This window comes from Orcinus orca, chromosome 11 (genome assembly GCF_937001465.1).
Source record: "Orcinus orca chromosome 11, mOrcOrc1.1, whole genome shotgun sequence".
In the NCBI taxonomy this organism is placed as follows: Eukaryota; Metazoa; Chordata; class Mammalia; order Artiodactyla; family Delphinidae; genus Orcinus; species Orcinus orca.
Window position 1 is genome coordinate 50,997,161 of NC_064569.1, and position 14,196 is coordinate 51,011,356.

Here is a 14,196-nt window from a genome sequence, read left to right on the forward strand (position 1 = left end):
GGCTTTTGCTACTGCAATGGAAGAAATTCCCAGGCCTCTGAGAAGTGGGATGTTTCAAAGAAGGTTCAAAGATGATAGGTCACAAATCTAATAAAATAAAAACAATTATATAGTAATAACCATTCTTTACTATGACACAACATACACACAGGCACTTGCACACACATTGGTAAGGTTCAATAACCAGTATATCCTAATGTTGGCATCTTTTCCTTATTTATCCAATTTTTCTTGCAGACTTATGTATCAGTATCACAGAGAACTTTTAAAACAGACAGGTTTCTAGGCACCCAACCCCAAATCACTGAATGTTACTCTCTTGGGAAAGAAGAAGGGCTCAGTCAACGGTATTTTTCTTAAGCTCCCAAAATGGTTCAGCAAAACACTTTCACATTAACATTTGGGAATCACCACATAAGATCTCTTCCTCTTGAGAATCACAGCTCCAATTGTACTGTAGTTTTTGGTTTAAAAAAAATTATTTTATTGAAAGAAAACATATACTAATCAGATTTGAGGGAGAAATAAAAGAAAATTTCCAAAGATAAAAAACATCTGTAAACATGTAAAATTTGTTTAAAAAAAGGAAGTGTGTGTATTTATATGCATAAACTATCTCTTGAGAATGACAGAACTTGTTAACATTCATTGACTCCTAGGAAAGAAATTAAGTAGCTAAGGAACAGGGGCAGAAGGTAGACTTTTCACTACTGCATTTTTTTGTACTTCATAAATTTTGAGCCATGTTAATATATTACCTACTAAAAATAAATAAAAATTTAGAATACAGCTGACCCTTGAATGACATTCATGGGTTTGAACTGCACAGGTCCACTTATATACACATGTAAAATATATTACAAAATGTATGTAATATATTTTAGGAGGTAACATATTTTAGTAGGTAGTATATTCAATACTTTGAATCTCTGGATGTGGAGTCACAGTTATGAAAGAACCTATGCTTTCTACCTGCCTTTTCTTTCAAAATCCTACCCGCCCTTAAAAGTCTTCTCAGATTCCACCTCCCTCTGTGAAGTCTCTTTTAATCTCTCCACTTAGCCTACTTCCCCCAGTCCATTAATCAGATGAGTAGTAGGCTTAATTTGGGAATATAAATGAATATATCTGCCTTTCTTTTTTAAGCAAACATATCTGAACTCATATATCCAAAGGAGTGGTATCTTTCAAAGTCATCACTTTCCATTTATTTATTTTAATTTTTTTAAACGTCTTTATTGGAGTTTAGTTGCTTTACAATGTTGTGTTAGTTTCTGCTGTATAATAAAGTGAATCAGCTATACATATACATATGTCCCCATATCTCCTCCCTCTTGTGTCTCCCTCCCACCCTCCCTATCCCACCCCTCTAGGTGGTCATAAAGCACCGAGCTGATCTCCTTGTGCTACGCAGCTGCTTCCCACTAGCCATCTATTTTACATTTGGTAGTGTATACATGTAACTGTTACTCTCTCACCTTGTCCCAGCTTACCCTTCTTCCTCCCTGTGTCCTCGAGTCCGTTCTCTACATCTGTGTCATTATTCCTGTCCTGCCCTAGGTTCATCAGAACTATTTGTTTTTTTAGATTCCATACATATGTGTTAGCATACAGTATTTGTTTTTCTCTTTCTGACTTACTTCACTCTGTACGACAGACTCTAGGTCCATCCACCTCACTACAAATAACTCAATTTCGTTTCGTTTTATGGCTGAGTAATACTCCATTGTATATATATGCCACATCTTCTTTATCCATTCATCTGTCGATGGACACTTAGGTTGCTTCCATGTCCTGGTTATTGTAAACAGTGTTACAATGAACATTGTGGTACATGACTCTTTTTGGTTTTTTTTTGTTTTTAACATCTTTATTGCAGTATAATTGCTTTACAATGGTGTGTTAGTTTCTGCTGTATAACAAAGTGAATCAGCTATACATATACACACATCCCCATATCTCTTCCCTCTTGCATCTCCCTCCCACCCTCCCTATCCCACCCCTCTAGGTGGCCACAAAGCACCGAGCTGATCTCCCTGTGCTATGCGGCTGCTTCCCACTATCTATTTTACATTTGGTAGTGTATGTATGTCCATGCCACTCTCTCACTTCGTCCCAGCTTACCCTTCCCCCTCTCCGTGTCCTCAAGTCCATCCTCTAGTAGGTCTGCATCTTTATTCCCATCCTGCCTTTAGGCAGGATGGGACCTTTTTTTTTTTTTTAGATTCCATATACATGTGTTAGCATACAGTATTTGTTTTTCTCTTTCTGACTTACTTCACTTTGTATGACAGACTCTAGGTCCATCCACCTCACTACAAATAACTCAATTTCATTTCTTTTTATGGCTGAGTAATATTCCATTGTATATATGTGCCACATCTTCTTTATCCATTCATCTGTCGATGGACACTTAGGTTGTTTCCATCTCTGGGCTACTGTAAATAGAGCTGCAGTGAACATTTTGGTACATGACTCTTTTTGAATTATGGTTTTCTCAAGGTATATGCCCAGTAGTGGGATTGCTGGGTCATATGGGAGTTCTATTTTTAGTTTTCTAAGGAACCTCCATACTGTTCTCCATAGTGGCTGTATCAATTGACATTCCCACCAACAGTGCAAGAGGGTTCCCTTTTCTCCACACCCTCTCCAGCATTTATTGTTTGTAGATTTTTTGATGATGGCCATTCTGACTGGTGTGAGGTGATACCTCATTGCAGTTTTGATTTGTATTTCTCTAATGATTAGCATCACTTTCCATTTAATTCATCATAAAATTACTGAGCACCTACTATGTGCAAGGCTCTAAGCCAGGCTCCAGGGACCCAAAAATAAAACTGAGTCATTCACAGTCAGTGATGTTCACAACGCTACTCAAATTCTTTTGGAACTGCTTTTTGGGCCAGGCAGTGAGCAATACATTATAACGAGTCTCACTTTATAAGCAGCAATTTCCTTCAAAAAATTTTTTCCAGTTGATCAACATCTTTTTAAAAAAAATTAAACTGGCTACAAATATCTTTTTGACTAACAAAAAAACATGCCCTGCTCTAAAGCACAGATGCCTGCCTCCACCAAAGAAGTTTAAGACAAAATCAAAACTATGCGACAGGTGCTGAAAGCAATTATAAAGGAGTTCCCTACGCATGTTAAGTAATGGCTCCATCAGAGGAATCAAGTGGATAACTCACCAAGGTGATGACTTTGAAAGGGACATTTATTTGAATAGTGGTTTATTAAAAAGTCACACTATGTTATATACAATTCTTTTGTTGTTGTGTGAATTCTTTCATAAGCAGAAAAACCCGTTACAATACAACTTTTAAGGATTACTTCATTTTCGACCTTTTGCTACTGCTCAGAGAAGCATCCATCCAGTATGGTGTTAACTAAGCCCAAAGAAGATGTCTAATGCATACCTGTTGATTAATTAACGTGTATAAAATGTAATACAACTATTTCTCCTTCACAGTTATTCCATCACAGATTTCCGCAGGGGTGTGGGGAAGACGGAGACTCTGTGTGGGATTGTGAGGCTGCCACACTCCTCCCTCCCTCCTCCCCTACACTGACCTGGAGCTGTATTTCTTGAGGATGGTGTCTAAAAGGCCAACGAGCTCTTCGGCATTGATGAACTTCTGTGTGCTGAGGGTGTACATCTTCTCATAGAAGTCTGCGATCTCCATCCGAGCCTGAACAAAGAAGCAGAGCTGCTCGGACAGGTGGGAAAGGAGCTCTTCCACGTGAGGTGCAGTCCCCCCTAGGGCACCACGGCCAGTCACCACCTTCTTTAGCTCATTATGCAGGGAAGTGTAGATGGTGCGGATGGAGTCCTTCCTGCTGAAGAAAGACTGGCCCCCTGGTAGACAAATGACATAAGCACATGACAGGTAAGGTAGAGAAACTGCAAGTACAAAACACCTCTCAGCATCCAAAAGGAAAGAATCTAAACTGCTGAGCTCAATGAGTTTTATCTACCATGTTCTCTGACTTCTATGATTTGGATTTAAATATCTTGTGATTCATAATTTCACTGTAGAGTAAATTAACGCTGGTACAACTCAGTGTAGTGGTGGACCTGTGTATAATTTCCTTACCCAGGAGATTGGTTCAAGATGGTGGACTAGAATGATATGCTCTCACTCCCTCTTGTGAGAGCACCAGGATCACAATTAACTGCTGAACAATCATCAACAGGAAGACACTGGAACTCACCAAAAAAGATACCCCACATCCAAAGACAAAGGAGAAGCCACAGTGAGATGGTAGGAGGAGCGCAATCACAATAAAATCAAATCCCATAACCGCTGGTTGAGTGACTCACAAACTGGAGAACACATACCACAGAAGTCCACTCACTGGAGTGAAGGTTCTGCGCCCCACGTCAGGCTTCCCAACCTGGGGATCTGGCAACGGGAGGAGGAATTCCTAGAGAATCAGACTTTGAAAGCTGGTGGGATTTGATTGCAGGACTTCGACAGGACTGAGGAAACAGAGCCTCCACTCTTGGAGGGCACACACAAAGTAGTGTACGCATCGGGACCCAGGGGAAGGAGCAGTGACCCCGTAGGAGACTTAACCACACCTACCTGTTAGTGTTGGAGGGTCTCCTGCAGAGGTGGGGGTGACTGTGTCTCACCGTGAGGACAAGGACACTGGCAGCAGAAGTTCTGGTAAGTACTCCTTGGGGTGAGCACTCCCAAAGTCTGCCATTAGCCCCACCAAAGAGCCCGGATAAGCTCCAGTGTTGGGTCGCCTCAGGCCAAACAACAAACAGGGAGGGAACCCAGCCCCACCCATCAGCAGACAAGCGGATTAAAGTTTTACTGAGTTCTGCCCACCAGAGCAACAGCCAGCTCTACCCACCACCAGTCCCTCCCAGATAGCCTCATCCACCAGAGGGCAGACAGCAGAAGAACTACTACAAGACTACAATCCTGCAGCCTGTGGAACAAAAACCACATTCACAGAAAGATAGACAAGATGAAAAAGCAGAGGGCTATGTACCAGATGAAGGAACAAGATAAAACCCTAGAAAAACAACTAAATGAAGTACAGATAGGCAACCTTCCAGAAAAAAGAATTCAGAATAATGATAGTGAAGATGATCCAGGACCTTGGAAAAGAATGGAGGCAAAGATCGAGAAGATGCAAGAAATGTTTAACAAAGACCTAGAGGAATTAAAGAACAAACAAACAGAGATGAACAATAAAATAACTGAAATGAAAAATACACTAGAAGGAATCAATAGCAGAACAACTGAGGCAGAAGAACAGATAAGTGACCTGGAAGACAGAATGGTGGAATTCACTGCTACGGAACAGACTAAAGACAAAAGAATGAAAAGAAATGAAGACAGCCTAAGAGACCTCTGGGACAACGTTAAGTGTAACAACATTTGCATTACAGGGGTCCCAGAAGGAGGAGAGAGAAAGAAACAACCCGAGAAAATATTTGAAGAGATTATAGTCGAAAACTTCCCTAACATGGGAAAGGAAATAGCCACCCAAGTCTGGGAAGGGCAGGGAGTCCCATACAGGATAAACCCTAGGAGAAACACACCAAGACACAGAGTAATCAAATTGGCAAAAATTAAAGACAAAGAAAAATTACTGAAAGCAGCAAGGGGAAAACGACAAATAACACACAAGTGAACTCCCATTAAGGTTAACAGCTGATTTCTCAGCAGAAACTCTACAAGCCAGAAGGGAGTGGCATGATATACTTAAAGTGATGAAAGGGAAGAACCTACAACCAAGATTACTCTACCCGGCAAGGATCTCATTCAGATTCGATGGAGAAATCAAAAGCTTTACAGACAAGCAAAAGCTAAGAGAATTCAGTACCACCAAACCAGCTCTATAACAAATGCTAAAAGAACTTCTCTAAGTAGGAAACACAAGAGAAGAAAAGGAGCTACAAAAACAAACCCAAAACAATTAAGAAAATGGTCATAGGAACATACATATCGACAATTACCTTAAACATGAATGGATTAACCATTTGGTTGGAGCCTGTCCAACCAACAGACACAGGCTCGCTGAATGGATACAAAAACAAGACCCATATATATGCTGTCTACAAGAGACCCACTTCACACCTAGGGACACATACAGACTGAAAGTGAGGGGATGGAAAAAAATATTCCATGCAAATGGAAATCAAAAGAAAGCTGGAGTAGCAATACTCATATCAGATAAAATAGACTTTAAAATAAAGAATATTACAAGAGACAAGGAAGGACACTACATAATGATCAAGGGATCAATGCAACAAGAAGATATAACAGTTATAAATATATATGCATCCAACATAGGAGCACCTCAATACATAAGGCAACTGCTAACAGCTATAAAAGAGGAAATGGACAGTAACACAATAATAGTGGGGCACTTTAACACCTCACTTACACCAACGGACAGATCATCCAAACAGAAAATTAATAAGGGAAACACAAGCTGTAAATGACACAACAGACCAAACAGACTTAATTGATATTTAAAGGAGATTCCATCCAAATATAGCAGACTACACTTTCTTCTCAAGTGCGCACGGAACATGCTCCAGGATAGATCACATCTTGGGTCACAAATCAAGCCTCAGTAAATTTAAGAAAATTGAAATCATATCAAGCATCTTTTCTGACCCCAACGCTATGAGATTAGAAATCAATTACAGGGAAAAAAACGTAAAAAACACAAACACATGGAAGCTAAAGGATATGTTACTGAATAACAAAGAGATCACTGAAGAAATCAAAGACGAAATGAAAAAATACCTAGAGACAAATGACAATGAAAACATGACAATCCAAAACCTATAGGATGCAGCAAAAGCAGTTCTAAAAGGGAAGTTTATAGCAATACAATCCTACCTCAAGAAACAACAAACATCTGAGATAAACAATCTAACCTTACACCTAAAGGAACTGGACAAAGAAGAACAAACAAAACCCAAAGTTAGTAGAAGGAAAGAAATCATAAAGATCAGAGCAGGAATAAATGAAATAGAAACAAAGAAAACAATATCAAAGATCAATAAAACTAAAAGCTGGTTCTTTAAGAAGATAAATAAAATTGATAAACCATTAGCCAGACTCATCAAGAAAAAGAGGGAGAGGACTCAAATCAATAAAATTAGAAATGAAAAAGGAGAAGTTACAACAGACACTGCAGAAATACAAAGCATCCTAAGAGACTACTACAAGAAACTCTATGCCAATAAAATGGACAACCTGGAAGAAATGGACAAATTCTTAGAAAGGTATAACCTTCCAAGACTGAACCAGGAAGAAATAGAAAATATGAACAGACCAATCACAAGTAATGAAATTGAAACTGTGATTAAAAATGAAATTGAAACTGTGATTAAAAATCTTCCAACAAACAAAAGTCCAGGACCAGATGGCTTCACAGGTGAATTCTATCAAACATTTAGAGAAGAGCTAACACCCATCCTTCTCAAACTCTTCCAAAACATTGCAGAGGAAGGAACACTCCCAAACTCATTCTATGAGGCCACCATCACCCTGATACCAAAACTAGACAAAGATACTACAAAAAAAGAAAATTACAGACCAATATCACTGATGAATATAGACGTAAAAATCCTCAACAAAATACTAGCAAACAGAATCCAACAACACATTAAAAGGATCATACACCATGATCAAGTGGGATTTATCCCAAGGATGCAAGGATTCTTCAATATACACAAATCAATCAATGTGATACACCATATTAACAAACTGAAGAATAAAAACCATATGATCATCTGAATAGATGCAGAAAAAGCTTTTGACAAAATTCAACACCGATTTATGATAAAAACTCTCCAGAAAGTGGGCATAGAGGGAACCTACCTCAACATAATAAAGGCCATATACGACAAACCCACAGTAAACATCATTCTCAATGGTGAAAAACTGAAAGCATTTCCTCTAAGATCAGGAAGAAGACAAGGATGCCCACTCTCGCCACTATTATTCAACATAGTTTTGGAAGTCCTGGCCATGACATTCAGAGAAGAAAAAGAAATAAAAGTAATGCAAATCGGAAAAGAAGAAGTAAAACTGTCACTGTTTGCAGATGACATGAAACTATATAGAGAGAATTCTAAAGATGCCACCAGAAAGCTACTCGAGCTAATCAATGAATTTTGTAAAGTTGCAGGATACAAAATTAATGCACAGAAATCTCTTGCATTCTTATATACTAATGATGAAAAATCTGAAAGAGAAATTAAGGAAACACTCCCATTTACCACTGAAACAAAAAGAATAAAATACCTAGGAATAAACCTACCTAGGGAGACAAAAGACCTGTATGCAGAAAACTATAAGACACTGATAAAAGATATTAAAGATTATACAAACAGATGGAGAGATATACCATGTTCTTGGATTGGAAGAATCAATATTGTGAAAATGACTATACTACCCAAAGCAATCTACAGATCAATGCAATCCTTATCAACTTACCAATGGCATATTTTACAGCACTACAAGAAAAATTCTTAAAATTTGTATGGAGACACAAAAGACCCCAAATAGCTAAAGCGGTCTTGAGGGAAAAAAATCAGAGCTGGAAGAATCAGACTCCCTAACTTCAGACTATACTACAAAGCTACAGTAATCAAGCCAATATGGTACTGGCACAAAAACAGAAATATAGATCAATGGAACAGGATAGAAAGCACAGAGATAAATCCATGCACCTATGGTCAACTAATCTATGACAAAGGAGGCAAGGATATACAATGGAGAAATGACAGTCTCTTCAATAAGTGGTGCTGGGAAAACTGGACAGCTACATGTAAAAGAATGAAATTAGAACACTCCCTAACACCATACACAAAAATAAACTCAGGGCTTCCCTGGTGGCGCAGTGGTTGAGGGAACGCCTGCCGATGCAGGGGACACGGGTTCGTGCCCCGGTCTGGGAGGATCCCACATGCCGCGAAGCGGCTGGGCACATGAGCCATGGCCGCTGAGCCTGCGTGTCCGGAACCTGTGCTCCACAGTGGGGGAGGCCACGGCAGTGAGAGGCCCGCATACTGCAAAATAAATAAATAAATAAAAAATAAACTCAAAATGGATCTGAGAACTAAATGTAAGACCGGACACTATAAAACTCTTAGAGGAAAACATAGGAAAAACACTCTTTGACATAAATCACAGCAAGATCTGCTTTGATCCACCTCCTAGAGTAATGTAAATAAAAACAAAAATAACAAATGGGACCTAATGAAACTTAAAAGCTTCTGCAAAGCAAAGGAAACTACAAACAAGATGAAAAGACAACCCTCAGAATGGGAGAAAATATTTGCAAATGAATCAATGGACAAAGGATTAATCTCCAAAATATATAAACAGCTCACGCAGCTCAATATGAAAAAAACAAACAACCCAATCCAAAAATGGGCAGAAGACCTAAATAGACATTTCTCCAAAGAAGACATACAGATGGGCAAGAAGCACATGAAAAGCTGCTCAACATCACTAATTATTAGAGAAATGCAAATCAAAACTACCGTAAGGTATCACCTCACACCAGTTAGAATGGGCATCATCAGAAAATCTACAAACAACAAATGCTGGAGAGGGTGTGGAGAAAAGGGAACCCTCTTGCACTGCTGGTGGGAATGTAAACTGATACAGCCACTATGGAGAACAGTATGGAGGTTCCTTAAAAAACTGAAAATAGAATTACCATATGACCCAGCAATCCCACTACTGGGCATATACCCAGAGAAAACCATAATTCAAAAACATACATGCACCCCAATGTTCATTGCAGCACTACTTACAATAGCCAGGACATGGAAGCAACCTAAATGCCCATCGACAGACAAATGGATAAAGAAGATGTGGTACATATATATGATGGACTATTACTCAGCCATAAAAAGGAACAAAATTGGGTCATTTGTAGAGATGTGGACGGATCTAGAGACTGTCATACAGAGTGAAGTAAGTCAGAAAGAGAAAAACAAATATCGTATATTAACGCATATATGTGGAACCTAGAAAAATGGTACAGATGAACCGGTTTGCAGGGCAGAAATTGAGTCACAGATGTAGAGAACAAACGTATGGACACCAAGGGAGGAAAGTGGCGGGGGGTGGTGTGATGAATTGGGAGATTGGGATTGACATATATACACAATATGTATAAAATGGATAACTAATAAGAACCTGCTATATAAAAAAACAAATAAAATTCAAAAAAAATTTCCTTATTCATGCACCAATATTCCCCCAGCCCACTTCAATGAGGATTCAGATCTAATTCAGGGGATGATTAACCTTGCAAGTGACATCAACCTGGATCTAAAAAGTCCTCCTTCCACATAAAGATATTTAAAACAAAAGAGAACACCCAATTATGAAACACTGTTGTTATTCCTGGTAAATCAGAAAATTTTATTTCTGCTTTGGAGTTGCGTTTTCCTTTCAAGCTGTATGAGAAAATGGAAAACACGGACTACTGGGATCCCAGGGGAACAAAGGGACTCTTAGTGCTCTTAACAAGGTTGACAGTACAGTCTTTGTCATAATAAGCACCATATTGTGAATTATTAAGAATAGGAAGTGGGACTTCTCTGGTTGCACAGTGGTTAAGAATACGCCTGCTAATGCAGGGAACATGGGTTTGATCCCTGGTCCAGGAAGATCCCACATGCCGCGGACCAACTAAGCCTGTGTGCCACAGCTACTGAGCCTGCGCTCTAGAGCCCGCGGGCCACAACTACTGAAGCCCACGCGCCTAGAGCCCATACTCCGCAACAAGAGAAGCCACTGCAATGAGAAGCCCGCACACCGCATCGAAGAATAGCCCCAGCTCGCTGCAACTAGAGAAAGCCCATGCGCAGCAATGAAGACCCAAAGCAGCCAAAAATAAAGAAAGAAAAGAAAACAGAAAAACAAAAACAGTAGGAAGCAATTATAAATAACTGCTGCTGTAACTCATGTTGTAACTCAGGGGTTCCAAAGGAAATCAGCCAAAAAGTAAGGCCACATACATTCTTTTCAACAACCAAAAAGGTTCAAATGGCATAGACATTATTTCTTTACATCTGTATTAATACATGATCAACTATGCTTCTAATAATTATGGGGCCAGTTTCATAGATGTTTTCTTAAGCAATTCTGTACCCCACCAAAGGTCAGAGGTAAAACATTAGGAGAACAAAAAGAAACAGGGCAGGTTTATAACAGTAATTCTTAGGAATATATAAAATTCTCAAAGATGAATGACATTTTAAATTTTCTGTTGATATTCATAGAATGCTTTAATGAATGAGTTACTATTCTAAACATACCAATTAGAAGTATAAATTACTTATCAAGGCATTTGTAAAATGTCCTCTTAATGAATGAAACATTTCACAATTCATTGACCAGTTTGTATTTCAAGAAATGAATCTTATATCCCTTACCACTATGGCAACCACCTTGTCCCAGTTTACCCATGACTTTCCAGGTTTTAGTACTGAAAGTCTAGCTTCTCAGGAAACCCTTAGTCCCATGTCCTGAAAACCCCCTCAACTCCGGGCAAACCTATAGGGTTGGTCACCCTACTACTACTGATTTCACAGGCAAACTGCTGATACTGAAAAAGTGTTTTCTCCAATATACTGCCCAGACTGACTAGCATTCACATCATTTCTCCTACTAATAGCAGCAAAAACCATATGGTGAAGGTGGATTGACCCTGACACCAACATCCCATACAGGACTGTATCCTGGAAGGTTTGCCTTTCCTCTCCATCCATATTAAGTCTAGCTTTGCAGATTTTGTAAAGTGATGGTATGAAATAAATGGACCTCTGCGCCCAGGTCTAAGACAAAATCTCTTAGGTTACGAAGGTAGCAAGAGTACCAAGTAAAATTTAAAAGCTCTGGAAGTCTGAAAGACTTGGTTCCAAATCCCAGCTTCCAAATTTACAAGCTGTGTGATGTGCACGGGACTTAACCTTAGCCACTTTGAGCCTTAGTTGTTGTTTTAACATGAAACTAAAAAGACACAATGAAATAACATTTGGTATGTAACACACCTGGAGCAAAGCACATAATCAATACTGCTAATCCCTTCCCCTTCCATTTATAACTGATAAAAGAAGCTCTCAATACTACAGAGTTGGGCTTCTGCAACTCTGTGGTAAATTGGGAGCTTCAAGTACTGTAAAAAGAATAGCTAGCTATTTGATAGATAGCTAGGTGACCTTAACTGTGTACTCATTTCTGCTGTTAAACAAGGTGAACTTGGTGAAAATTTTAACTCTGGGTGAAAAAGGGATACCTTCCTTCATTAGATTACCCGTACCTGGGGGTGTGGAAACACCATATAAATATAAAGAATACCTTTTAAAGCTTATCAATAAACATCCATTACTACTATGTGAAACCAAGTTACCTGACACTTTAAGGAAGGGAGAGACCACCAACGCATTTGTTTTAAACATGTCTCTCTTCTCAAAGCTCTCAGGAGCACAAGCCTACTTGGTGACTACCCTGGTTAGGAATATCCAATGGGGAGTGGCCTTCCTTCATGCTGGGAAATAAGGAATCAGAGACACCAGACTTCTTGTCTCAGCTTTTTGAATTTACAAAATATGATTATTTTGAATTGTTTCCACGGAAGTCTCGTTTTATGAATGCTCATTATTTTTCAAGATTTCAACAGTCTATCTCACATCATGAAATTTCAAGCAATGAGTATATTAAAGTTTCGCACTTCTAATTGAATATTTTATTCCACAACTTCTTGCTAATGATACTCTTTAAACATCAGCTCTCAAGTTAAGTCATTTTCTACCGTGGTATCTTCCAGCCACCAGATGTTGAGGAAACTCTCCAGCAATGAAACAAAGGGGAGAAAAGTATGACCTTCTAAAGTCCTCTGCAGGTATTGAGTCAGCATACTTTAATCACTGATCTTTCCCCAAATAGATATATTCTCCCCTCAAAGTAAACAGAGGGCTCCAAGATAAGGGTTGACCCCAAAGTTTTTCAGCTGAGCCGAGACAGGAACAGAAGGCTCCCTGTCAGGTCTGTTCTTTGTCTAAAGTCCCACACTTGCATCTATAATCAGGATTCACTGCCAAGGTCTCCAATAAACACCAGTCACAAAAGTGAAGTCAAAAAGACTCACTTTTTAAAACCGTGCTTTCTACATGTTTAAAAAATACACATAAACTTTTTGTTTTGCTTTTTAAAGAAAACCATATAAATGTTCTAAATAGCAAAGTAGTTGACGAACATGGGACTGTTTTAAGTAGCAACACAAAAATTTTCCCAAGTTTTTAAGAAAATGGAGAGTCAACTCAATAATCATGAAGTCATATTGTAAGCACGTTGATATCACAAACATTCCAGTATCAAAAAACGGTAAGGTAATTGCAAAGCTAAAAATTTACATCTGGAACCTACATTTACTGTACACGAGAGTAAGCTATGTGACATTAAACATGCCATTTTCAGAACATTTACACCGAAGTGACAGATCAGCTGGGAGCCTAAACAGCGCCTGAGCATGTTTCACAGTGTAAATTGCTCCGTGGATCAATTTCAAAGCACAGCCCTCAGGCTCACCCATGCAAGCTGGGGTCTGTGCAGAACTAATCGCTTTACATAATAAGAGCCACTTCAGAGAACCCAAGTCAGAGACAGTGATGGGCTTGTGCATGTTCTTAGGCACAGCCAGGCACCTAAAACCAGGCACATACAACTTAAACTAGAGTAGATTTCTTAACTGAGGTCTATACATAGGCTTTAGGAAATCCAAGTGAACCCTTTCAGATTACATGCAAAATTGTATTACATATATATTTTTCTGGGGAGCGAGACCACAGGTTATCAAATCCTCATAGGTGAACTAAAAGAAAAAAAACATAAGAAACATGGCACTGGGATCAATCACCATTCTTCATGAGGTGGGGGAATCTAAAAACACTAAAACTGCAAGAAAATTACCCACCTTCAATTTTACAGCCAGAATCCTCCCCATTTTCATATATACATAATAATATGTAAATTATTTAATATATAACTGTAAATTATACTACATCTACAATTTTTATAAATCATTTGGACACAAACACAATCTGACAGTTCAAAGGTAGGTATTCTGGTAGAGGCTCTGTCACCTACCCGCACAACTGCATGCACACAATTTGCCAATCTGTAGAAAGGG

General features: G+C 38.9%; 1 protein-coding gene across 7 annotated transcripts in view; it reads right to left on the bottom strand.

Annotated features, from left to right (window-relative positions):
- The window catches only part of KICS2 (KICSTOR subunit 2), a 115,718-nt gene that overhangs the window by 99,885 nt on the left and 1,637 nt on the right, over positions 1 to 14,196 (bottom strand). For 6 of the 7 annotated variants that reach the window (XR_007469972.1, XR_007469973.1, XR_007469971.1 and 3 more), the window contains exon 2: positions 3,574 to 3,859. Coding sequence is in view for 1 of the 7 variants with exons in the window: in XM_004276588.3 (XP_004276636.1) it covers positions 3,574 to 3,859 (286 nt within the window). In the remaining 6 variants the exon portion in view is untranslated. Of the gene's footprint in view, positions 1 to 3,573; positions 3,860 to 14,196 lie in introns of those variants that run through there. The other variant, XR_007469977.1, reaches the window with a different exon arrangement.